Source organism: Chiloscyllium plagiosum, unplaced genomic scaffold, assembly GCF_037043375.1.
Source record: "Chiloscyllium plagiosum isolate Xiang-an unplaced genomic scaffold, Cpla_swu_hap1 HiC_scaffold_17, whole genome shotgun sequence".
Lineage (NCBI taxonomy): Eukaryota > Metazoa > Chordata > Chondrichthyes > Orectolobiformes > Hemiscylliidae > Chiloscyllium > Chiloscyllium plagiosum.
The window spans coordinates 69,470,453-69,497,101 of NW_028270155.1; the positions used below are offsets into that span (position 1 = coordinate 69,470,453).

The 26,649-nt window shown below is 43.1% G+C and overlaps 1 protein-coding gene across 2 annotated transcripts in view; it reads left to right on the top strand.

Annotated features, from left to right (window-relative positions):
• Positions 1-217: 217 nt before the first annotated feature.
• The window catches only part of LOC122558569 (endonuclease/exonuclease/phosphatase family domain-containing protein 1-like), a 64,421-nt gene continuing 37,989 nt past the window's right edge, over positions 218-26,649 (top strand). Inside the window, exons 1-2 of one of the 2 annotated variants that reach the window (XM_043707314.2) lie at positions 218-374; positions 23,937-24,905. In XM_043707314.2, the coding sequence (XP_043563249.2) occupies positions 24,064-24,905 (842 nt within the window). In that variant the 5' untranslated portion in view covers positions 218-374; positions 23,937-24,063. The remainder of the gene's footprint in view (positions 375-23,936; positions 24,906-26,649) is intronic. The other variant, XM_043707313.2, reaches the window with a different exon arrangement.

A 26,649-nucleotide genomic window follows, 5' to 3' on the forward strand; every position in this document is an offset into this window, starting at 1 on the left:
AACATTTTAACCCTACAATGATATGCCATTCAGCTCGAAACTATATTCTGACGCTGAATTCAAATTTCAATCCGACCATGAGGAGGACCGTGTGCCGTAAGGGGCGGTGTCCTCGAAAATTACATCAACTTGTTGTTTGCAAAACCACACCTTCTCCTGGTTCCCACCCCGGGAAGCTATGTGTGTGAGAGATTGAGAAACAAACAGGTAACCGGTCTGTACAGCTGCATTGTCAGCTTGGAGGCTAAATGTATTGCATTACAGATCCTTTCTGCAAGTAGCTGTAGCATTTCCAACATTCACTACAAGTAATTATCGCTCGATTAGTAGAGGGGAAATCTGGAAGCAGTCATTTTCCCACCAACACCGAACAGGTAACTCTTTCAGTTGATACACCGGACAACGTTTGGAGAGTTGGGGTAAAGTTACAAACACTGTGGCGGAGAAAGAGGTTTTGATTCTAACACAAGCTTGTGAAAGAGGCTATTTTAAATCTTCTTTATCGGAATTTAAGTGGATTTATTTTATTTCAAATTTTACGAACCCTCTGAGCTGAGAGTTGAGGTCTGGCAAGTTGCACCTTGGAGTTGTTCTTTAAACAATATGGGAATCTTCCTTTTCTTAAAAAACTTTTTTTTAATTTTAAAGAGACACGCAGAGTGCATCAGTTATAATGTTGAATACCATTCAAACGGACCGAGCCGCAGTTTCCTGGTGTTGCAGTGACTGGTTTATCTGAATGTCATGGGCGAGGGTGTGAATTAATCCTTACTTCATTCCGGGCTAATCTAGGCACATTCCTTGTTTTAAAAAAAAACAAAACTTCCATCAAGGTGCTCCGGGGACGTGGGACAACGACACTCACAGCGCACAGAGGCAAGTAGGAGCCAAATTCTCGCGAAATTCTAGTTTTGGGGACGGTTCCTCATGCCTGAAACGCTGAGTATTTCCCTAATGACGCTACCTGACTGACTGGGTGTTTACAGTCTTTATTATTCCGAGAATCTGACAGCCAGTTCCACGGAAGCGGCTGGGGGGATAGGTTTTGCCAGACATGCAATGCTCCGTCATTTTATCACTCCAAACAGGTGGGACGGGAATAATAGAGGTGGAAATGTGTCCTATAATTGTTGCCTCAGAGCATCAATTGCTTTATTATACCTCCCTTCCCCTCAGACTATATTTGGAGTATTGTGCGGAGTTTTGGGCCCTATCTCGGGAAGAATGCACTGGCCCTGGAGCAGGTTCAGAGGAGGTTCATGAGAATGGTCCCAGGAATGAAAAGCTTAACATATGAGATACGTTTGAGGACTCTGGGTCTTTATTCGATGGAGTTTAGAAGGATGAGGATGAATCTAATTGAACCTTACAGAATATTGAATGGCCTGGACAGAGTAGATGTTAGGAAGATGTTTCCATTGATAGGAGATACTAGGACCTGAGGGCACAGACTTAGAATAAAGGGAAGATGTTTTAGAATGGATATAAGGAGAGACTTCTTCAGCCAGAGAGTGGTGAATCTGTGGAATTCACTGCCACAGAAGGCTGTGGAAGCCAGGTCATTGAGTATATTTAAGACGGAGACAGATAGGTTCTTGATTGTCAAGGGGATCAAGGGTTACAAGGAGGAAGCAGGAGAATGGGGTTGAGAAACATATCAGCCATGAGTTGAATGGCAGAGCAGACTCGATGGGCTGAATGGCCTAATTTCTGCCCCTACGTCTTATGGCCTTATGTCGCCTGGATGCAAGTCTGTCAGATTAGGACAAGCCATGTTCTGGAGATCTACCTGTTTAAACACTGATCCCAGCTGATGGCAAGACTGGATAAGTCAAACTCCAGAATGAAACCTGGCTCCATAAACCGTAAGGCTTTTTTAAAATGCAATTTGATTACCATTTTGGTCAGTCACAGAACACATTCACTCTCCTGATTTGGAAATATATTTCTGTTCCTTCACTGTTACTGGGTTAAAATCCTGGAACTGCCTCCTTAATAACATCTCCAGCAATTTTTGCTTTACAACATCCACAATTCTTTCAGTTTTTATTCCCTAATAACACTGTTGGGTGTACCTATAGCAAATGGACTGCATCAGTTCAAAAAGGCAGCTCACCAGCACCTTCTCATGGCAACTAGGGATTGCCAATAAATACAGCTAGCCAATAAATCCCACACTCCATGAAGGAGTGAGAAAAGAGATTGCCAATGTACTTGAAACAAAATAATTTAAGTTTATTACACAAGACTAGGTAAATGCTACATAGACAAGTCAATTTGGAAACATGACAAACAACAAAAAGTAAGATTCAACCACTTTTCTTGTACAGAAACTCAACCACAGTGAAGAATCACTCCTGTCTTAACTCTTACTCAACTGAAGAAGTTGCAGGCATTTCCTTTCAGTGAATTTCTCCACTTTGACCAGAAGTGATTCTCACCACTACTGTCTCTCGTCAAGATTCACATAAATACATCGCTGGCCCTGTTACACTCAACCTTAAGACTATCTCAGGGCTTTTACAAGTCTTGTCAACTTGGACTGCTAAAGGAGATTAAAATTTCTTTCCAATTCTGATGGCCAGATCTGCCAAAAGATAACAGTTTTTAGATCAGAGTGGTGCTTGAAAAGCACAACAGGTCAGGTGGCATCCGAGGAGCAGGAAAATTGACGTTTCGGGCAAAAGCCCTTCATCAGGAATAGAGGCAGGAAGCCTCCAGGGTAGAGAGATTAGTGGGGTGGGGTGGGGATGGGGAGAAGATAGCAAAGAGTACAATAGATGAATGGGGGTGGGGATGGAGGTGATAGGTCCGAGGGGAGGGTGGAGCGGATAGATGGGAAGGGAGATTGGCAGGTAGGACAGGTCATGAGGACAGTGCTGAGCTGGAAGGTTGGAACTGGGATAAGGTGGGGGGGCAAGGGAAATGAGGAAACTGAAGTCCACATTGATGTCATGACTCAGCACTGTCCTCATGACCTGTCCTACCTGCCAATCTCCCTTCCCATCTATCCGCTCCACCCTCGCCTCTGACCTATCGCCTCCATCCCCACCCCATTCACCTATTGTACTCTTTGCTACCTTCTCCCCAGCACCCCCACCCCCATTTATCTTTCCACCCTGGAGGTTTCCTGCCTCTTTTCCTGATGAAACGCTTTTGCCCGAAACGTCGATTTTCTTGCTCTTCAGATGCTGCCTGACCTGCTGTGCTTTTCCAGCACCACACTGATCTAAACTCTGGTTTCCAGCATCTGCAGTCCTCACTTTTGCCCTGCCAAAAGATAACAGGCATTCTGCTGTTACAAACCACTTTTTCTGAACTCGACCTGCTTCTGGCCTCTAGCCTCTCCTTCTATACATTATAAAAGCTCAACTTGATAAATACTTCAGTCATTATATCACCATGTAGCTTATCTCGTAACTGAGCTTAAATTGTATAATTTCTTAGAAATGCTGTTTTGATCCACTGACGAAAAGAACATGGAGATTCTAATCCTTCAAAAGAACATTGGAACAGGAGTAGGTCTTTCAACACATTAAACCTGCTCCACTATTCAATACAATCATAAATTATTGAACATTCCAATGCCTTTTACCTACTCCATCCCATAACCCTTTTACGTCTCTGATATTCAGAAATGATTTGAAAGAAATTCTGGGATTTGCATATTAATCAATCGAAACTTGCTCTTTCATTTTAACTGATGAAAGATTTAAGAGCCACCTTAGGTGTGTTCAATTCGTTCACATGAGTTGTATCACTGTTTGATCTTTTCCATACAAATTCTGTGTCTAAGGTCTTCCTCTCTCACTACCACCTGATGAAGGAACAGCATTCCGAAACTATGTTTTCAAATAAACCCCTTGGACTATAACAGTGTGATTTTTGACCTTGTCCAATCCAGTCCAACACCAGCATCTCTACATCACATCTATCTTAAACATGTTTAAGGACTGAGCTTCCACATCTCTCAGTGGTAAAGAATTCCAAATGTTCACAACCCTTTGAGTAAAAATAATTCTTCTCATATCAGTCCTAAGTTTTAAATTGTGACTGTTTCTAGACTCCTTAACCAGGGTAAACATCTCACCTGCGTCTATCCTGTCTATCCATTTAGATAATTTGTCGGTTTCAATCACATTCTTCGAAACTCTAGAGAATACAACGATGGTTTGTCCAATTTCTCTTCATGAGACAGTCCCATCAATCCAGTAACAAGTGAACCTTCATGGCACTCCAAGTCCCAAACATCTCAGCCAAATTCTGCCTCCCATGTTCATAATTTCCCTTATCTGAATTTAACACCCCTGCTTCAGATTGAACTACCTCACTTTCAATCATAATGTAAAATTCTATCCCATTGTGATCACCCATCCTGAAGGTTTTTTTTTGGTGCATGTTTATTAATTAGCCCTTTATCATTACATAATAGGAGATCTAAAATAGTTTGTCCTCTAGTCAGCTGCTCGACATACTGCATTTGTAACAGAAACTCATCCAGCAGTTTGTCCTCTCGGCTTTAGTAGTCAGCTTGCTTACCCAGTCTGTAGGTAGATAAAATTCACCCATGATTATCACGTTTCCCATCTCCTGACTAATAGAATCCCCTACACTCCCACTCTTATTTGGTGCTCTATAAATGACTCTAATGTCTGTGCCCCTTGCTGTTTCTTAGTTTCACCCAGACTCCACACATTTTTGTTCTGATCTGAGCTGTTCCCTTACCAATCCCATCATTTATTATTAGTTCATTTCCACTGCCTTATCAATCAAATCTGTCCTTTCTAAATGTTAAATATTCAGTTCTGAGCCGCAGTCACCATGTTTATGCATTTGCAATTCCCTCATATGTATTTATCTTAATTTGTATCTTTAGAACATCTGCTTTGTTATGAATGGTGAACACATTCAAGTAGACAGCCCTTAACTTTCTCCTTTTGACATAATTCTACATTTGAAGCATACTTGATGTGAGGCATTGTTTGTCCTGTCATCCTGTTTATCAAGCAGCTTTTTGACTTTCTATTGCCAGCGTCACTTTCTTCCAATTCACATTACCCACGTGTTCCCAGTCCTCTGACTAGCTAGTTTAAACCCACCCCAACAGCACTAACGAATTGCGCTGTAAAGATATCTGTCCAAGTACTGTTAAGATGTAATCCTTCTAGTTTATACAGAGCTCATCTGTCCCAGAATTGGTCCAAATGATACATAAATCTGATTCCCTCCCTCCTACATCAGTTCTCCAACCAATCAATCCCGCGTGTTCTTATTTCTACCAATGTGTGGCACTGGGAGTATCATTTAAAAGAATCATTGAATCCCTACAGTGCAGAAAAAGGTCATTTTGCCCATTTAGTCTACACCAACCCTCTGAAGAGCATCGTATCCAGACCCAGTCCCCTATCCTATTCCTGTATTCACCTTGGCTAATCCACCTTGCCTGCACATCCCTGGACACTGTGGGCAATTTCCACTGGCCAATGCACCTATCCTGCACATCTTTGGACCATGGGAGGAAACCAGAGCACTGACAGAAACCCACGCAGATGCAGGGAGAATGTGCAAACTCCACACAGTCACTCAGGAGGAGAAAGTGAGGACTGCAGGTGCTGGAAAAGATTCCTGAAGAAGGGCTTATGCCTGAAACGTCGATTCTCCTGTTCCTTGGATACTATCTGACCTGCTGCGCTTTTCCAGCAACACATTTTCAGCACCACACAGTCACTCACCCAAGGTAAGGCAACAGTACAAGATGGAGGACAGGAAAATATTGTGGTTGTAAGAGCTGCTCCTTTTTTGAGGTATTTTAGATGTTGGAGGTGATTTCGTCAAATTTGAGGTACAGTAATTACTACTTTATAAACTGTTCAGTTGTTTTGGAAATTTGGGGAAATAAAATCTAAACAACGGCACTTTGAAAGAAAGTAAGAGAACAAAAGCAGCAACCACATGGTCAGTGTGAGAAAGAGAGAGAGAGAGAGAGACACAGAGAGAGAGAGAGAGAAAAATACCTAAACTGCTGTCTGACACAGGAGTGAATCTGCACAGTAGCTGCCTTTTCTGTTTGAGTTCAAGTATTTCTGGATATCAAGAGTGCATTTAAGAAAAATTAACAAAAAGTGAAATTCACAGCTGACTGGCTGTAAAGTAACCAGGGGTACATCAGGCTACAGACAATCAATTGTGATAGGGAACTCTTGAGTCAGAGGCACAGACAGACATTTCTGCAGCTGTCATTAAGAAATCAGAATGGTGTGTTGCTTCCCTGATGCCACGATCGGAGAGAGTGCAAAATATTCTTAAAGGGGAGTGGGACCAGCAGGATGCCGTTGTATACCTTGGAACTAACGACATGGGAAGGGGCAAGAATGAGATTCTGAAGGGACAATATAGGAAGTTAGGTAGGAATTTAAAAAGGAGGTCCTCGAGAGTAGTAATATCTGGATTACTCCCAGTGCTACAAAGGAGTGAGGATAGGAATAGGAGGATAGACCAGATTAATGTGTGGCTGAGGAGCTGGTGCAAGGAGAAGGGTTCACATTTTTGGAGCATTGGAATCTCTTCTGGGGTTGAAGTGACTTGTATAAGAAGGACGGACTGAACTTGAATTGGAAGCGAACTAATATAAAGGCAGGGAGATTTGCTAGAGTTGCTTGGGAGGATTTAACCTAGTAAGGGGGGGGGGGAGGGTGTGCCTCAGGGAGACAGTGAGTAAAGAGATCAGTCTGAGACTGGTACAGTTAGGGCAGGCAGGAACAAAGCAGAGAACGAAGTAGGACTGATAAATTAAACTGCATTTATTTCAATGCAAGAGGCCTCACAGGGAAAGAAGATGAACTCAAGGCATGGGTGGGAACATGGGACTGGGATATCATTGCAATTACAGAGACATTGAGTCATAGAGATGTACAGCACGGAAACAGACTCTTTGGTTTAACTCGTTCATGCCAACCAGACATCCCAACCCAATCTAGTCCCACCCGCCAGCACCCGCCCCATATCCATCCAAACCCTTCCTATTCAGGTACCCACCCAGATGCCTTTTAAACGTTGTAATAGTACTAGCATCTACCAATTCCTCTGGCAGCTCATTCCATACACGTACAATCCTCTGCATGGAAAAGTTGCCTTTTAGGTCTCTTTTATATCTTTCCCCTCTCACCCTAAACCTATGCCATCTAATTCTGGACTCCCCTACCACAGGGAAGAGACTTTGTCTATTTATCCTATCCATGCCTCTCATGATTTTATAAACCTCTATAAGGTCACCCCTCAGCCTCCAATGCTCCAGGGGAAACAGCCCTCGCCTATTCAGCCTCTCCTTATAACTCAAATCCTTCAACCCTAGCAACATTTTTGTAAATCTTTTCTGAACCCTTTCAAGTTTCACAACATCTTTCCAATAGGAAGGAGAACAGAATTGCACAGAATATTCCAAAAGTGGCCTAATCAATGTCCTGTATAGCTGCAACAAGACTTCCCAACTCCTGTACTCAATACTCTGACCAAAAAAGGAAAGCATTCCAAACACCTTCTTCACTATCCTACCTACCTGCGACTCCACTTTCAAGGAGCTATGAACCTGCACTCCAAGGTCTCTTTGTTCAGCAACATTCCCCAGGACCTTACCATTAAGTGTATAAGTCCTGCTAAGATTTGCTTTCCCAAAATGCAACACCTCGCATTCATCTAAATTAAACTCCATCTGCCACTTCTCAGCCCATTGGCTCATCTGATCAAGATCCCATTGTAATCTGAAATAACCTTCTTTGCAGTCCACTACATCTCCAATTTTAGTGTCATCTGCAAACTTACTAACTATACCTCTTATGCTTACATCCAAATCATTAATATAATTGACAAAAAATAGTGGACCATACTGGTCACAGGCCTCCAGACTGAAAAACAACCCTCCACCACCACCCTCTGTCTTCTACCCTCAAGACAGTTCTGTATCCAACTGGCTAGGTCTCCCTGTATTCCATGAGATCTAATCTTGCTAACCAGTTTCCCATAGGGAACCTTGTCGAACGCTTTACTGAAATTCATACAGATCACGTCCACTGCTCTGCCCTCATCAATACTCTTTATTATTTCTTCAAAAAACTCAATCAAGTTTGTTAGACATGATTTCCCATGCACAAACCCAATTTGACTATGCCCAATCAGTCCTTGCATTTCCAAATACATGGACATCCTGACCCCCAGGTTTCCCTCCAACTTTAGGCTCACCGGTCTATAGTTCCCTGGCTTGTCCTTGCCACCCTTCTTAAACAGTGGCATCACGTTAGCCAATCCAGTGTGAGTCTAGAGACAGTATAGTCCTCTTAGAATGAAAGGAAAGACTGGTAGGTGTAGGTGTAAATGACTAAAGAAATTGAGGGATAGTTAAAAAAAACAAGGGAAGCATAAGTCAGGTATATACAAGATAGATTGAATGAATCCTTAGAAGGGTATAAAGGCAGTAGGAATACACTTAAGAGAGAAATCAGGAGGGCATATAGGGGACATGAGATAGCTTTGGCAAATAGTGTTAAGGAGAATCCAAAGGGATTTTACAAATACATTAAGGACAAAAGGGTAACTAGGGAGAGAATAGGGCCCCTCAAAGATCAGTAAGGGGGCCTTTGTGTGAAGCCGCAGGAAATGGGGGAGATAATAAACGAGTATTTTGCATCAATGTTTACTGTGGAAAAGGAGATGGAAGACATAGAATGTAGAGAAATAAATGGTGACATCTTGAAAAATGTCCAAATTACAAAGGAGGAAGTGCTGGATGTCATGAAACACATAGAAGTGGATAAATCCCCAGGACCTGATCAGGTGTACCCCAGGACATTGTGGGACGCGATTGCTGGGCCCCTTGCCGAGATATTTGTATCATCGATCGTCACAGCGCAGAGATGGACAGGATTGGCGGTTTAATGTTCCAGGATACACACGCTGTAGGAAGGATAAAATGGGGGACAGCGGAGGGTGTGTGTGTGTGTGTTAACATTATGGCGTGCTTAGAAAGGATATTGATTGGAATATGTCCACTGAAGGTATTTGGGTGGAACTGAGAAATAAAGGGATGATCACCTTATTGGGATTATATTTTAGACCAAACCTCATAGTCAGTAGGAGATTGAGAAACAAATTTCTAAGGAGATCTCAGTTATTTGCAAGAATAATAGGTTGATAATGGTAAGGGTTTTAACTCGACAAACATCGACTGGGACTGCCATAGTGCTGAGGGTTTAGATGGCGAGGACATTGTTAAGTGTGTACAAGAAAATTTTCTGACTCAATATGTGGATGTATCTACAAGAGAAGCTGCAAAACTTTGCCTTCTCTTGGGAAATAAGGCAGGGCAAGTGACTGAGTGGGGGAGCACTTTGGGGCCAGTGACCATAATTCTATTAGTTTTAAAATAGTGATGGAAAACAATAGATAGGATCTAAAAGTTAAAGTTCTAACTGGGAGGAAGGCCAATTTTGACAGTATTAGGCAAGAACTTTCAAAAGTTGATTGGGTGTGGATGTTCTCAGGCAAAGGGATAGCTGGAACATGGGAAGCCTTCAAAAATGAGACAACGACAGTCCAACAGTATATTCCTGTTATGGTGAAAGGCAAGGCTGATCGATGTTGGGAGTGCTGGATCATGAGTGAAATTGAGGTTTTGGTCAAGCAAAAGTAGAAGTCAGAAGGTGGTGGTGGTGGGCTGCTTTTTAGACTGGAAGCCTGTGACCAGCGGATTGCCACAAGGTTCGATGCTGGGTGCAGTGCTTTTTGTTATTTATATAAATGATTTGGATGTGAACATAGGAGGTATAGTTAGTAAGTTTGCTGATGACACCAAAATTGGAGGTGTAGTGGACAGCAAAGAAGGTTACCTCAGATTACAATGGGATCATGATCAAATGGGCCAATGGGCTGAGAAATGGCAGATGGAGTTTTAGATAAATGTGTGGTCATAGAGATGTACAGCATGGAAACAGACCCTTCGGTCCAAAGTATCCATGCCGACCAGATGTCCCAACCCAATCTAGTCCCACCTGCCAAGGTGCTGCATTTTGGAAAAGCAAATCTTAGCAGAACTCATACATTTATTGGTAAGGACTTAGGGAGTATTGTTGAACAAACAGACATTGGAGTGCAGGTTCACAGCTCCTTGAAAGTGGAGTCGCAGGTAGATAGGATAGTGAAGAAGGTGTTTGGTATGCTTTCCTTTAATGGTCAGAGTATTCTGTATCAGAGTTGGGAGGTCTTGTTGCAGTTGTATAGGACATTGGTTAGGCCACTTTTGAATATTGCATGTAATTCTAGTCTCCTCCCTATCAGAAGGATGTTGTGAAACTTGAAAGGGTTCAGAAAAGATTTACAACCATGTTGCCAGGGCTGGAGGATTTGAGCTACAGGGAGTGGCTGAATAGGCTGGGGCTGTTTTCCCTGGAGCGTCGGATGCTGAGGGGTCACCTTATTGAGGTTTATAAACCACAAGAGGCATGGATAGCATAAATAGACAAAGTCTTTTCCCTGGAGTGGAGGAGTCCAGACTAGAGGGCATAGATTTAGGGTGAGAGGGGAAAGATATAAAAGGGACTAAAGGGGCAACTATTTTATGCAGAGGGTTGTGAGTGTACGGAATGAGCTGCCAGAGGAAGTAGTGGAGGCTGGTACAATTGCAGTATTTAAAAGGCATCTGGATGGGTTTTTGAAAGGTAGGGTTTAGAGAGTTTTGGGCCAAGTGCTGGTGGGTGGGACTAGATTAGATTAGGATATCTGGTCAGCTTGGACGAGTTGAACTGAAAGATCTGTTTCCATACTGTACATCTCTATGATTCTGTGACTCTATGAAGCACATGTCAGGTATGGACAGCAGAGATCAAGTGAACTTTTAGAAACATATAAAGGCAATAGGATTATACTTAAGAGGGAAATCAGGCGGGCATATAGAGGACATGAGATAGCTTTGGCAAATAAGGTGAAGGAGAAACTAAAGGGATTGTATGAACACATTAAGGACAATAGGGTAACTAGGGAAAGAATAGGACTCCTCAAAGATCAACAAGGCAGCCTTTGTGTGGAACCATAGGAAATGGAGGAGATACTAAACGAGTACTTTGCGTCATTGTTTATTGTGGAGATGGACATGGAAGATACAGAATGTGGGGAAATAGATGGTGACATCTTGAGAAATAGCCATATTACAGAGGATGTCTAACAGTGCTAGATGTCTTAAAATGCAGAAAGGTGAAGAAATGCCTAGGACATGATCAGGTGTACCCTAGAACTCTGTGGGAAGCTAAGGAAGTTGTTGCTTTGCCCTTTGCTGGGAAATTTGTATCATCAGTAGTCACAGGTGAGGTGCCAGAAGACGGGAGATTCACTAATGTGATGCCACTATTTAAGAAAGCTGGTAAGAAAAGCCAGCGAACCATACACTGGTGACCCTGACATCGGTGATGGGCAAGTTGTTGGAGGGACTCCTGAGGGACAGGATGTACATTTATTTGGAAAGACAAGGACTTATTAGGGATAGTCAACATGGCTTTGTGCGTGGAAATCATGTCTCACAAACTTGATTGAGTTTTTTTAAAGTAGTAGCGAAGAGGATTGTTGAGGGCAGAGCAGTAGATGTGATCTATATGGACTTCAGTAAGACATTCGACAAGGCTAATAGTAGACTGGTTTGCAAAATTAGATCACATGGAACAAAGGAGAGCTAGCCATTTGGATACAGAATTGGCTGTAAAGTAGAAAACAGAGGGTGGTGGTGGAGGAGAGTTGCTTTTCAGACTGGAGGCCTGTGACCAGTGGAGTGTCACAAGGATTGGTGCTGGGTGCACTGCATTTCGTCATTTTAAATAAATGATTTGGATGTGAACAGAGGAGGTATAGTTAGTAAGATTGCAGATGACACCAAAATTGGAAGTGTAGTGGACAGCGAAGAAGGTTACCTCAAAATATAACAGGAGCTTGATCAGATGGGCCAATGGGCCGAGGACTGACTGATGGCGTTTAATATGAGGTGCTGCATTTTGGTAAGGTGAATCAGGACAGGATCAACACATTTAATGATAAGGTCCTGGGGAGTGTTGCTGAACAAAGAGACCTTGGGGTGCAGATTCATAATTCCGTGAAAGTGGAGTTGCAGGTAGATAGGATAATGAAGCAGGCATTTGGTATATTTGGTATGTTTGTCTTTATGGGTCACTGACTTGAGTATAAGAGGTGGGAGGTTATGTGCGGCTGTACAGGACATTGGTTAGGCCACTTTTGAAATATTGTGTGCAAATATTTCCTCCTATAAGAAAGATGTTGTGAAACTTGAAAGGGTTCAGAAAAGATTTACAAAGACGTTGCCAGGATTGGAAGGTTTGAGCTCTTTAGAGAGGCTGAATAGGCTGGGGCTGTTTTCCCTGGAGTGTCAGAGGCTGAGGGGTGACCTTATAAAGGTTTATAAAATCGTGAGGTACATGGATCAGATAAATAGACAAGGTCTTTTCCCTAGGTTGGGCGAGTCCAGAACTAGAGGGCATAGGTTTAAGGTGAGGGGAACAATTTAAGAGAGACCTAAGGGGCTGCTTTTTCACACAGAGGGTAGTGTGTGTATGGGGAATGAGCTGTCAGAGGAAGTGGTTGAGGCTGGTACATTACAACATTTAAAAGACATCTGGATGTGTATATGAATAGGAAAGGTTTAGAGAGCTATGGGTCAAGTGTTGGCCAATGGGACTAGATCTGGTTGGTATGGACGAGTTTGACTGAAGAGTCTGTTTCCGTGCTGTACATCTCTATGACTCTATGACACTGAGCCCACCATGCTGTCCGATGTAATCCTGAGGTTACTGTTCTTAAAATCCTGCTTCTTAGATTTGAAGTAATTGAGAAATAAATTGGTTTAAGGACATCGTCCCTTTTTCCTGCCTATTTTGTTGGTACGAGTGTGAACTACACTTCTGGCTAATTCCGCTCTCTTCCCCCCCCCACGGAGGCAACTCACAATCCTGCATTACTTTTGATGATAGAGAAACGTCTGACTATCCCCTGACTCTAGAAATTCCTGTTATTCTTCTTCCTCTCCCATCCAGTTGAGACGTTCATGGTACCACAGACTTGGCTCTTGATGCACACTCCCAAGGAACCATCCATCTTAGCAGTTTCCAAAACAGAATAACAATTAGTAAGTACAATAGGCTCTGGGGACACCTGTTCTGCTGCCTGTTATACTTTCACAGAATTGAAGGAACTTAAGGCAAAATCTATCCCATTAAAAAGCAAGAACACACCTAGTCAGTGAGAACACACCAGGATAGAAATAAGATGAAACTAAAGTAAAATGTATGAACTGAGTACAAAAAGAGGAAAATTAAAAGGGAATATGATTAGGTTCGGAAAGCAAAACATAATTAGCAGAGCGAAAAAGGAATTACAAAATCAAGTTATCGTGGAATTTTAAATAGTGAAGTACTCCTATTAATACAAAAATTACAAAACAGAAAATAGGATAGGTTAGGACTTCTAAGAACTATGTACGATAAACTCCCGGAACTGCTGGCAGGAGTTTCCTCCGATGGTGATGGCTAGCACGAGGGGAGCTTTAAATTGAGGGGTGATAGATATAGGACAGATGTCAGAAGTAATTTCTTTACCCAGAGAGTAGTAGGAGCATGGAACGCACCTCCTGCAACAGTTGTAGACTCACCAACTTTAAGGGCATTTAAGTGATCATTAGATTAACATATGGATGAAAATGGAATAGTGTAGGATAGATGGGCTTCAGGTTGGTTCCACACGTTGACACAACATCAAGGGCTGAAGGGCCTGTAATGGGCTATAATGTTCTATGCTCTATGAGTACTAAATAATTACTTTGCCCAGAGACTTATCAGGGAAACTACCATGGTTGACTGAACATTAGAAAAAGAGATCTAAAAGGATATAAAAACACAGATAGGAAGTGTGGAAAGAATTGATAAATTAATTAGAGAAGATAAAACCCTACTGTAGACAGATTGTCTCCATGTATATTAGAGAAAATTAGGGAGGAGATGGCAGAGGCACTAGAGTCATAGAATCTTACTGTACAGAAGGAAGTAATTTGGCCCATTATGTCTGTAGCCGCTCCTGACAGAGTTAGTCTATCTCTGTAAACTTCCTATCCAGCCCTAATTCTATAAACTTCTAAATTCATCACTTTCAAATATATATTCAGTGCTCTTTTGAAAATATAATACCTTTGTAAAACTTAAACAGTAATTAGAAAAGGAAGAGTGTCTGAGGACTGGTGGACAGGAGATGTCATCCCTATATATATAAAACAAGATATGGTCATGATGTCAGATAAAGAGCGAAGAGAGGAACACCAACCTAAACCTGTTGTGCTGATGGGCCTGTTTCTGTTCAGTAACTAGATTGTAATCCCAAGAAAGGGTTGCAGCTTGTGGGTAAACTCACCACAAATCATGTTTAATTCGGCTACTTATTAAGAAATCTCACAGACAATCAAGTGCTGAAACAATGACTTGAAGTTTATTGCATGTAGCAACCAAAATAAGACCCCTCAAGTAAGCCTCAGAACTTGGCTCTTACCCAAATTAACGATGGAATCTGGCCATGATTTCACCCATGGGAAGTGAAATGGAAGTGTTAAGGGTTCAATATTTGTACAGTGTTGTTGTTCAAAGTTCTGTTACTAACTTGTTCTAGTGTTTGATTTTTATGCAATTTTCTCTCTTTCACATTTATGGTGTGACATTATTGATATTAAAGTAGATTCTTTCCTCCCCAGCATAGGTTATTCTTTCGCAGACCTCAAGTGTGTAACTTGCCTTCAGTATCAGAAGTAGCTCTCCTGTTCTTTGATTCAATCAGGATTAGCTATTTGTTTAAATTACAGCTTTGCCTACAATTAGCTCCTTAAATTCTTCTGCAGGCAATCCTTGTGCTTTGTGGCAAAAAAGTATCCAATTTATAAGGCAGGTGTTGAAGCAGTTGTTATCTCCTTTCTGCCAGGAAGCAGATTGTTGGTTCATCTTGCTTCTTACAGGGGATGGTTAATTCACATGTTGCTTTCAGTCTCTGTGTAACAGCTTGTCTTTCTCCCTTGCATCTCAAGAAACAGTTTATTCCAGATAGAATTATTGTTGATTCTTTCAAGTATCACAGTTTATCTTTGATCGATCCATGAACTTACTAAAGTTTACAAGCTGATGGAGGTTGCCAGTTGTGCTCCTACTGCTGCATTTTTGCTTTTGTATCATGTGTGTTGCTGCTTCTTGTAGCAAGAGCTTAACATAGATGATCACACTCCCCAAAGGGTATCATCCTCCCCAAAGGGTAAAGGGTATCATCCTCACAGTTCTCTGTAACTGCTCTTGAAACCGAAAATAAACCTTTCAAAATGCATCACTTAAAGTTGTCCGAATTAAATTTCTATCTGCTATTTCTCCACTCACGTCTCCTGCCTATCCATATTCTGCTGTATCCCCCGGCAATTCTCCTCACTCTCTGCAGCTCCCCCAATCTTTGTGTCATCCACAAATGTACTAATCAGACCACCTATATTTTCCTCCAAATCATTTATATTACAAACAACAGCATTCCCAACATTAATTCCTGTGGCACATCACTGTTCACAGATCCTCATACAGAAAAAACACCCTTCTATTGGTACTCTGCGTCTTCTATGACCAAGTCAGTTTTGTAACCATTTTAGCAACTGACTACACATCACATGTGACTTCACCTTCTGTATCAGTCTGCCATGAGGCTGTTGTCCGAGTTTTACTGCACTATATCTATATTCCAATGCCTTTAATATGTGGTTATAGTAGCTGAGTTAATAAAGCAGCACTCAAACACATGCAGATTTGTGTGATAATGCAATGTTCACAGACTCTCACATTTTAGACAAAACAAATAATGTATGATAAAATCCTGGGTTGTAATTGCAATGTGCATACTCTTATCATGAGGACATCTAGTACTCCATTCCCCAAGTGAACATATAATGCATTTTAAACATTCTCAGTTGGTGAGCTCCTGCTCCATTACTGAGACTCAAGCAAAATCTATGCAGGACTGAGGGATGGTTGTATTGTTGAAAGTGATGTATTTTTAAACCAAATGGATTAATGTAAAAGATCCCACATTACAACATGAAGAAGTGGACAGTTCGCCCCAGTGCCCTGGCCAGGATTTATCCCTCAATCAGCAACTTAAATAATGAGCTTGTTCATTTATTTAATTAGGCGAAGGTGAGGACTGCAGATGCTGGAGATTAGAGTTGAGTGTGTGGTGCTGGAAAAGCACAGCAGGTCAGGCAGCATCCGAGGAGCAGGAGAATCTATGTTTCAGGCAAAAGCCCTTCATCAGTCATTCCTGATGATGAACTTTTGCTGGAAACTTCAATTCTCCTGCTCCTCAGATGCTGCCTGACCTGCTGCACTTTTCCAGCACCACACTCATGACTCATTTAATTCATTGTCATCTGTGAGTATTTGATAAGTACAAATTCATTAAAGTGACTCCCCACATCATGGCACTTAGAGTCATAAAGTCATAAAGATGTACAGCACAGAAATCCTTCAGCATAACTCGTCCATGCCAACCAGATATCCTAAATTAATCTTGTCCCATTTGCCAGCATTTGGCCCATGTCCCTCTATCCAGATGTGTTGTAAATGCTGTAATTGTACCATCCTTCACCAGTTCTCCTAGAAGCTCATTCTGTACAGGCACCATACTCTGTGGAAAAAGTTACCCTTTAGGTCACTTTTAAATCCTTTGCTCTTGCCTTAAACCTTTGCCCTCTAGTTTGAACTGCCCCACCCCAGGGAAAAGACCTTGTCTATTTACCATATTCATGCCCCTCTTGATTTTATAAACCTCTATAAGGTCACCCCTCAGCCTCCGATGCTCCAGGGAAAACAACCCCAGCCTGCTTAGCCTCCAACCCTGGCAACATCATTGTAAATCTTTTCTGAACCCTTTCAACTCTAATAGCATCTTCCTATAAGAGGAAAACTAGAACAACATGCAAGAGCCCTAACCAATGTCCTGCACAGCTGCAACATGCCCTTCCATCCTCATATTTAATGCACTGACCAATAAAGACAAACATATCAAACACCTTATTCATTGTCCTATCTACCTGAAACTCCACTTCCAAGGAATTATGAATCTGCACCCTAAGGTCTCTTTGTTCAGCAACACTCCCCAGGACCTTACCATTAAGTGTATTGGTCTTGCCCTGATTTGCCTTTCCAAAATGCAGCACCTCACATTTGTCTAAATTAAACACTCCTCAGCCCATTGGCCCATCTGATCAAGATTCTGTTGTAATCTAAGGTAACTACCTTTGCTGTCCATTACGCCTCCAATTTTGGTGTCATCTGCAAACTTATCTATCCCTCCTATATTCCCATCTAAATCATGTATATAAATGACAAAAAGCTGTGGACCGAGTACCGATCCTTGTGGTACACCACTGGTCGCAAGTCTCCAGTCTGAAAAGCAACCCTCCTCATTTATTTCATTGTCATCCGTGAGTGTTTGATATGTAAAAATTCTCTGAAATGACTCCCTACATTAGAGCACTTGTAAACCATTTCATCAGGTATCCAACAGACATGGTCAGCATTGTCTAAAGGTGTCTCCTATCTCATCATTCAAAGGAACCAATTCACTATGTGTGAGAGTTCAGCAACTGAGTGAATACATTGCCCATAGAACCCATTGGCTTTACGAGCCTTCCATAGGACTGTCTATCCAAACCCAAAACATGACCAAAGCCAGCGACAGCAACTGGCTTGGATTTATATTGGGCCTTTTGGTTATAGCCATTAAAATGGTAGTTCTAGTTTCTGGATATTCTGGCAAGATCCCATTGATGGTGTTCCCCTATTTGTCCTGGCAAGATATTGGTGCTGGCATAATTCTCTCTAGTTTATTTTGAAGTGCATTGACAATTTACTTAAGTGTGTGGTCCCTTTAAATCTTTTAGTGCAGCAACACAAGATATCTTAAAGGGATGGCCTGTGTTGACAGCTTCAGGTTGCTGTGCCATTTACATGATGGGATTTTACTGATGGGCTTTCAGCTTGAGCTGCTACTGTCCTCGTGGTGATAGTGCTTCCACAACAGAGACAGGGAAAGAATTCCAGCCTGTTCTCCCCGCTATCTGGTTAACATTTGAGTTACAGCCATCTAATGTAGGGCCACAAGTTGGAGCCAAAACAATAACTGGGAAGATCTAATTATACTTTAACAGCAGCACAGCAGAACTCTACCGGAACTGTTGTGATGTCGTGAAACTCCCAAGCTCAAGTCCCATATCCCAAGACTTAGTCCCCATGGAAGGGGTGTTCATGACCTGGTTAATTGGGTTGATTATAAGGATAATCCTTCACTACCTCCCCAACTACTCCCCAAAACAGAAAAGAAGATGTTACATGTGCCTAACTAAAAATCTGCAGAGGAGCCCTCTAACCTTCTGCTCTCTGAATGATCAATGCTCAGTAATGAATTCAGTTTTCCCTTTACTGTCCCCAACCTCAATGCATTTCACGCACAAGATGATGTTAAACTCTCTTTCCATCCTCTTTGCCTCTGTGCCCATTTCTTTCAACAGGAGCCCTCTCCAATAGGTTCCCACTTCCCTGGACCTTTATGCTTGATCTCTGTCAAGGGGAATTGTCAACGTGACATATTTTCTTGCTCCCCTTACACACTCTAACCTGCCTTTGTCTGATCATGGTTCAATTCTCTCAGTTCTAACCTTGATGTTGTGATTAAACCTACTGATAGGAATAGTGCTATTGTCATCTGGCACACTGCCCCCGCCCCCCCCCCCCCCCCCCCCTCCCCCCCTCACCTTGCAAATGCTGAGAGCCAACACGCAGCCATTTCCTCTTATGTCCCCCTGTGGATCATGACCCCGCTACTGAATGTCAAGGTGTTGTTTCCAGGGCTGTCATGGACTTATCTTCTCCCCACCTTCCAGAAACCCACTTCTACCTCCTTCCCAAAATCCATAAACAGCACTGCCCTGGTAGACACATTGGTTCTTGAAAACATAGAAACATAGAAGATAGGAGCAAAAGGAGACCATTCAGCCCTTTGGGTATGCTCCACCATTCACCATGGTCATATCGGATCATCCAATTCAATAGCCTAATCCTACTTTCTCCCCATAACCTTTGATCCCATTCGTCCCAAGTGCTATATCTAGCTGCCTTTTGAATATATTCAATGTTTTGACATCAAATACTTCCTGTGGTAATGAATTCCACAGGCTCATCGCTCTTTGGGTGAAGAAATGTCTCCTCATCTCCATCCTAAACGGTCCACCCCAAATCCTCAGACCGTGACACCTGGTTCTGGGCACACCCATCAGCAGGAACATCCTCCCTGCATCTACCCTTTTTATATGTCTCTGAGATTCCCTCCTCATTCATCTGGACTCCAGCAAAAACAATCCTAACCTAGTCAATTTCTCCTCATACATCAGTCCCGCCATCCCCGGAATCAGCCTCGTAAACCTTTGCTGCACTCCCTCGAGAGCAAAAGCATCCTTCCTCAGAAAAGGAAACCAAAATTGCACACAATATTCTAGGTGTGGCTTCACCAAGGCCCTGTATATAACTGCTCCTGTGCTCAATCTCTTGCAATGAAGGCCAACATACCATTTGCCTTCTTTATCGCCTGCTGCACCTGCATACTTACCTTCAGCAACTGATGCACAAGGACACCCAGGCCCTGCTGCACTCTTCCAATTTACAGCTATTTAAGTAGTAATCTGCCTTCTTGTTTTAGTCTGCCCCACTGAACTTCACCATCCATCTGGATGGTTTGAAGGCTCTCTGCCTTCCTTGATAGAAGGTTTACACAGTCTCCATCCATTATCTCCTTTAATGCCTGAGCCTGTTCTCAGTTTGAACAGTTTCTTCTTTAACTCATCTCACTCCCTCACAGACAAATGTGTAGCTACAGCTACCCGTGTGTCCCAGTTTTACCTGTCTCTTTGTGGAGCTAATGGAAAGTTCGTCGTTCCAATCCTACTCGTGCCCGCACCTACAACTCTATCTTGAGTATGCCTATGACATTATCGGTGCTGCACCCTTGTCTGGAAATTGAATAAATTGAGAGTTTTGCTTCAAATTCCCACCCTGTCACCTTCACCTGGTCCATCTCTGATTCTTTTGTTCCGTTTCCACTTCTGGGGATAGGATGGCCAATGATATCCGTTACAAAGTCACCGATTCCCATACTTACTCTAGTTGTACATCTGCACCTACTGCTTCCAACAAGGACTCCATTCTATTCTCCTAGTATCTCCACTTCAGTCACATCTGTTCCAAAAGATTCCACTTCCAACAGATGCACCACCATGTCCTCCGTCATCTTCAACTGAAGACAAAGGGCTGCATAACTCTTGAGCCATTTATAATACTTTGGCACTGGCACCTTCCCAGAACAATGATAGGGATCAATTTGTCCTCACTTTCTCCCTCATGTTCTCCATTTTCAAAAGATGGTTCTCCACCATTTCCGCCAAAACCAACAGCTTGCCACCCCCAAGTACATCTTCCCTTCCCCTCCCTTAACAGCATTTCACAGGGACCATTCCCTCTATGACACCCAGGTGTACCCCTCGATCACTCCTAGTCCTGCCCCTCCCCAGCTCTATGGCACCTTCCCATGCAATTGCAGAAGGTGTAACACTTGCCTTTTACCTCTTCTCTCTTTAGTGTCCAAGACCCCGAACATATCTTCCAAGTGAAATAGCAATTTATTTATACTTATTTCAATCTAATCTGTGACATTTATTGCTCATACTGCGGTCTCCTTTACCTTCATGAGACCAAATGCAGACTGGATGACTGTTTTGCCAAACACCTGTGCTCTGTTTGTAAAAATGACCCCAACTTTCCATTTCAATGGAACGTGTTGCTCTTGTGCTATGATTTCTGCCTCAGTGTTTCAGTGTAGCCCAATACAAGCCAGAGGAATGATACCTTCTTTTCTGTTTAGGCACTTTGGAAATCAACAACTTGTGACCATGAACACTGTCCTCCATTTAGATTACATCTACCCCTCCCCACCATTTCGTTTGCACGGTTTGTTCTCAGCAAAGCCAACCTATTTTTGACTATTGATAGCTATTATTAACACCTATTTTGCATTGACATCACTCCTTTCCTATCATTGGCACTCACATCTTTCTTTTGCTCTGGATACCTTCACCCATTGTTCCATATACCACTCCTCCCCTTTGCCAACAACAACATTAAAAAAATCATTTAGCCCCATTCAATTCTGAAGAAGTTGTTGAATTCAAACCATTCACTCTGTTTCTCTCTCCAAAGATGCTGCCGGACTTACTGAGTTTCTCCAGTACTTTCCGTTTTTATTTCAGACCTCCAGCATCCTCAACATTTTGCTTTTATTTGGTGGGGAGTGTTTGGTATATAAAAAACAATTTTAAATTAAGTGGAAAAAAAAATCAAGAGGTAGGCCTTTACCAAACTAAAGATTTGACTCGAAATGGAGTAAACCTTCATTTAATTTGATCTATCTTTTTTCGGTTCCTGTGATTGGTTGCCTGGATTGGATTGATGTGGAAACGTTAACTAATGCATGGGCTTATGAATAAATCACTTGTAACTGTTGCAACAAAATATTATTGTTAATGTGGGATGTAAGCTTACTACTTTGCAGTTTCTTACTGTGAATTTATATTTGAATGCATCAGAGGAGTGGCAGGTGATTGAGAAAGTATGGAAGGCTCCCAATTCTTCTCTGTAATAGGGCGCCAAGATTATTAATTCAATTGTGAGTGCATCCAACTGGAGGGAAACCATACCCCTGAGACCAAATACAGTTTTAATTGCAAACTGCCTATCATAAAGGGCTTGTCTTCTCGAGGTTTAACCTGCAAACTGTTCAGCTGGGAGTGGTAGGGCAGGGGAGGTAACAGGAGAGCTCCAATTACAGAGTTGATTTGTTTAGATTCTCATCTCTAATTGTAGCTAAAGGCCTTTTCGGCTCTACAGTTGCTTTTTGTTTTAATTTGCTCCCTGTTCAGCTCTAATCTTTGTAGACCTGCATTGTTGGACACTCCGCCCTATGCCCTTGCTCAATCCTAGTGTTTACTGCAGTACCAAATGTGAAAAATCAATGCAATCAGTGGTTTCTGTCATTGCTAGCCAAAATTTCAAGTTGTACTAGTTTTCTATTCAAGTGGCATGTTGGACATAAACACCAGAGGGGGCAACGATGTGACTGTATCAATGTTACTGTTCTGGCAATCTATAGCCTGAATTATTACTTCACAGTGAGTTCAAATCTCACTATGACTGATGGGGAAATTAAAAATTCAATTAATTAAATATGTCTGGACTAAAATACTAGTCTGCTTAATAATCATGACACTAATTGATTTATTAACTCTTCAGACTCATTGAGTTCATAGTGTCATAAAGTTATACCTCGGAAACAATTCTTCCATGCAGACCAGGTATCCTAAACCAATCTAGTCCCATTTGCCAGACTTTAGATTAGATTAGATTACATTAGATTACATTACAGTGTGGAAACAGGCCCTTCGGCCCAACAAGTCCACACCGACCCGCCGAAGCACAACCCACCCATACCCCTACATTTACCCCTTACCTAACACTACGGGCAATTTAGCATGGCCAATTCACCTGACCTGCACATCTTTGGACTGTGGGAGGAAACCGGAGCACCCGGAGGAAACCCACGCAGACACGGGGAGAACGTGCAAACTCCACACAGTCAGTCGCCTGAGGCGGGAATTGAACCCGGGTCTCTGGCGCTGTGAGGCAGCAGTGCTAACCACTGGGCCACCGTGCCGCCCATATCCCTTTAGTCCATATCCCTCTAACTCTTCCTATTCATGTACCCATACAGATCTCTTTTAAATGTTGTAATTGTATCCACCTCCATCACCGCCTGTGGCAGCTCATTCCATACACACCACCCCCTCTGTGGAAAAGTTGCCCCTCAGGTCCCTTTTAAATCTTTCCTCTGTCACCTTAAATCTATTCCCTCTAGTTTTGGATTCCCCTACCCCTGAAAAACATCTTGGCTATTCACCCTCTCCATGCCCCTCATGATTTTATAAACCTCTATAAGATCACCCCTTAGCCTCTGACACTCCAGGAAAAATAACCCATCCATTCACCATCTTCCTGTTGCTCAAACTCTCCACTTCTGGCAGTATCCTTGTTAATCTTTTCTGCACCCTTTCAAATTAAACAATATCTTTCCTGTAGCAGGGAGACCAGAACTGAGGCCAGTATTCCAAAAGTGCAACATGATATCCCATCTCCAATACCCAGTACACGTACGACCAATGAAGGTATATGTACCAAATGCCTTCTTTAAGCATCCTGTCTATTTGTGAGTCCACTTTCAAGGAACTATAAACTTGCACCCCGAGGTCTTTTGGTTCAGCAACATTAACTGTAATAAATGCTAGCCTAGATAGCATCCCATGCATGAATAATTTTTAAAAAGGAGGCACTATCAAATCTTTCTGGGCAGTTAAGAGTCAACGACATTGCTGCGGGTGTGGACTCCAGACCAGATAAGGATGGCAGTTTCCTTCCCTAAAGGACATTAGGGAATCAGGTTGTTTTTTGTTGACAAAATCAGTCAACGAATTCACGGTCACCATTAGGCTCTTACTTCCAGATTTTCCTCACTTTCAAATTCCACTATCTGCCACGGCGGAATTCGAACCTGTGTCCCCAGAACATGTCCCCAGAACATTACCCGGGTCTCTGGACTGACAATGTGGAGATGGATTAGTCACTTTTCACTGCTCTGGAGAACTCGTGCCTTGTATCAGTGCTTTTAACTGGAAGGGGCGTGTGGGTAATTTGTGCACTGGTTTATTGCCAATTCTTTGTTTCCAGGTCCAGCAATTGCTTAGGATATAACCAAAGTTGCTTTTAGAATTGGCCAATTGAGTGGGTTCTGTGCCTGCTGTTGGTGAGTGTAAAGGAATGACGGTGCCTTTCTCCTACAGGAAGACCAAGTGAAATGGGCTACCACTTGAGCCGTCACCAGCCGCTACATTACGAGCCGAGACCTTCGCACCTGAAGGGCCGAAAGCGGAACCAAGGGCCTTACCTCAGCGGGACGTGGAGCTTTGCGGACGCTTCCTACAACCGGGTTAACATCAACACGGCCACCGAGGAGGAGCTGATGACCCTGCAGGGCATCAACCGGACCCTGGCGCACAACGTCGTAGTTTACCGCCACAAGATCGGCGGCTTCCGCAAAGTCGAGGACATGGCTTTGGCGCCGGGGGTAGGGGCTGCGAGGCTCCAACAGATCCGGCCGGAGATCTGCGTGAGCAGCCGCGGCTCCTCGCAGCCGGCGGGCAGCCTGTCGAGCTTCGACCTGCTGTCTTCCACCCGAGTGGACGTCAACGTCGCCTCGGAGCAGCAGCTCGTGGCGTCGCTGGGCATCGCACAGGATCTCGCGCAGCGGATCGTCCGTTACCGCGCCCTGCACGGGCCTTTCAAGCACGTGGACGGCCTGCTTCAGGTGGACGGCCTGGACGGGCCTTTGCTGAGCGCGATCAGACCCAAACTCAGCGTCTCCTTTCCCAGGCTGGCTCCCTCCCATTCGTGTGCCCGGCTGGGCGACAGGCCCAAACCAATGTCCTCTTACTACAGCCTGCAGGACCTCAGCCTGAGCCACGGCACTTGCGATCGGTTCACTCCGGTTTGGAACCCGGCTGAGGAGGCCTTCACAGGGATTTTTGACGGGAGGAAGGTAGTCCGTATTGGCACTTGGAACCTGCACAGCCTCACGTTGGACAAGATCAATAATCCGGGAGTGAGGGAAGTCATCTGCTTGACACTGCTGGAAAATGGGTTCGTCACAACTTCACTCACTTGCAGAATTACATTAGTTCTGACTATTTGGTCCAGTTGCCACTTAGAGTCATACAGAACGAAAACAGAGCCTTCGGTCCAACTCGTCCATGCTGACCAGGTTTCCTAAACTGAACTAGTATTATTTGCCAGCATTTGGCCTTTATCTCTCTAAATCTTTTTCCTATCCATGTACCCACCCATCCACATGCCTTTTAAATTTTACAATTATACCAGCCACCACCGCATCCTCTTTCAGCTCATTCCATACACACAGCACCCTCTGGGGAAAAAAAAAGTTGCCTTCAGGTGCCTTTTAAATCTTTCCCCTCTCACCTTAAAAGTATGCCCTCTAGTTTTGGACTCCCCTACCATGGGGAAAAGACCTTGACTTATCTAGACCCTCATGATTTTGTAAACCACTATAAGATCATCCCTCTGCCTCTGGCGCTCCAGGGAAAAATATTCCAGCCTATCCAGCCCCTCCTTATAACTCAAACCATCCAGACTTGAACCTCCTGCACCCCCCTTCCCACTCTTCTCACCCCATCAGCCTAACCTTCCAAATAATTCTTCTCCATGAGGAGTATGTCTATATTCCCCTTGAATGCATCAATTCCCTCAGAACAGGAACCTGGAATTTCCAGAAGGTTTCTCCTGAATGGACTTAGAGTACTGCCCGTAGTTGCTTAACTTGGAGAACCAGAATGGGCAGTGTGGAATTGAGTTCAGTCTGAGGGAGAATCTGGAAGAATAACTCTGGCTCAGGAAATGGGATTGTGTAGCTGGCAGGAGGTCGTGATTCCCTAAATTGTTCACAGGATTCCTTTCACAAAACAGGCCTGCTGGTCAAATCTGGTCTGGTCTCACCTCCTCCACATTTTATATGGCTGGCTCTGAGCTGCTTTCTGAGGTGACCCAGTATGTCTTTTGAGGAGAAATTGAGTAGATTGAGACTAAACTGATTGGAATTTAGAAGAATGAGGGGTGAATCTTATATAAACAAGTAAAATTATGAAGGCAATAGATAAGAAAGAAGCAGGGGTGTTATTTCCACTGGCAGGTGAAACTAGAACTAGGGGGCATTGCTTCAAAATAAAATGGAGCACATTTAGGACTGAGTTGAGAAGGAACGTCTTCACCCCAAAGGGTTGTGAATCTGTGGAATTCCCTGTCCACTGAAGCAGTTGAGGCTATCTCGTTGAATGTTTTTAAGGCAAAGATGGATGGATCTTTGAACAGTAAAGGAATTAAGGGTTTTGGTGAGCAGATGGATAACTGGAGCTGAGTCCACGGAAAGATCAGCTATGATCTTGCTGGATGGCGGAGCAGGCTCAAGGGGCCAGATGGTATACTCCTGCTCCTATTTCTTTCTTAAATTCCTAAGTCATTTGGATGAGATTGGCAGTAAATCCCAGGTTGATGCCCACATCCCAAATAAAAAAAATCTTCCACACAATTTTAGTAGAAACCCTGTTGAAGTAAGGTGATAAGCACCTTTATCATCAACAGATAATAAGAAATGAATAGAAAGATCACCCAAGCTGCTCTCTATTACAGCAGCTGATCTACTCTCACCCTCTCCGCGCTGCCACAGAAGTTAAATATCATCCACACCATCCCCATTAGTTTCATCATAGCCTTAACATCAGTTATGAACAGATTTTTTCGATTTTTGTTTTCAGCTAATTTCCCAGAATGACTTTCCACCCAGTCAGTGAAAGACACCTTGGGAATTATATTA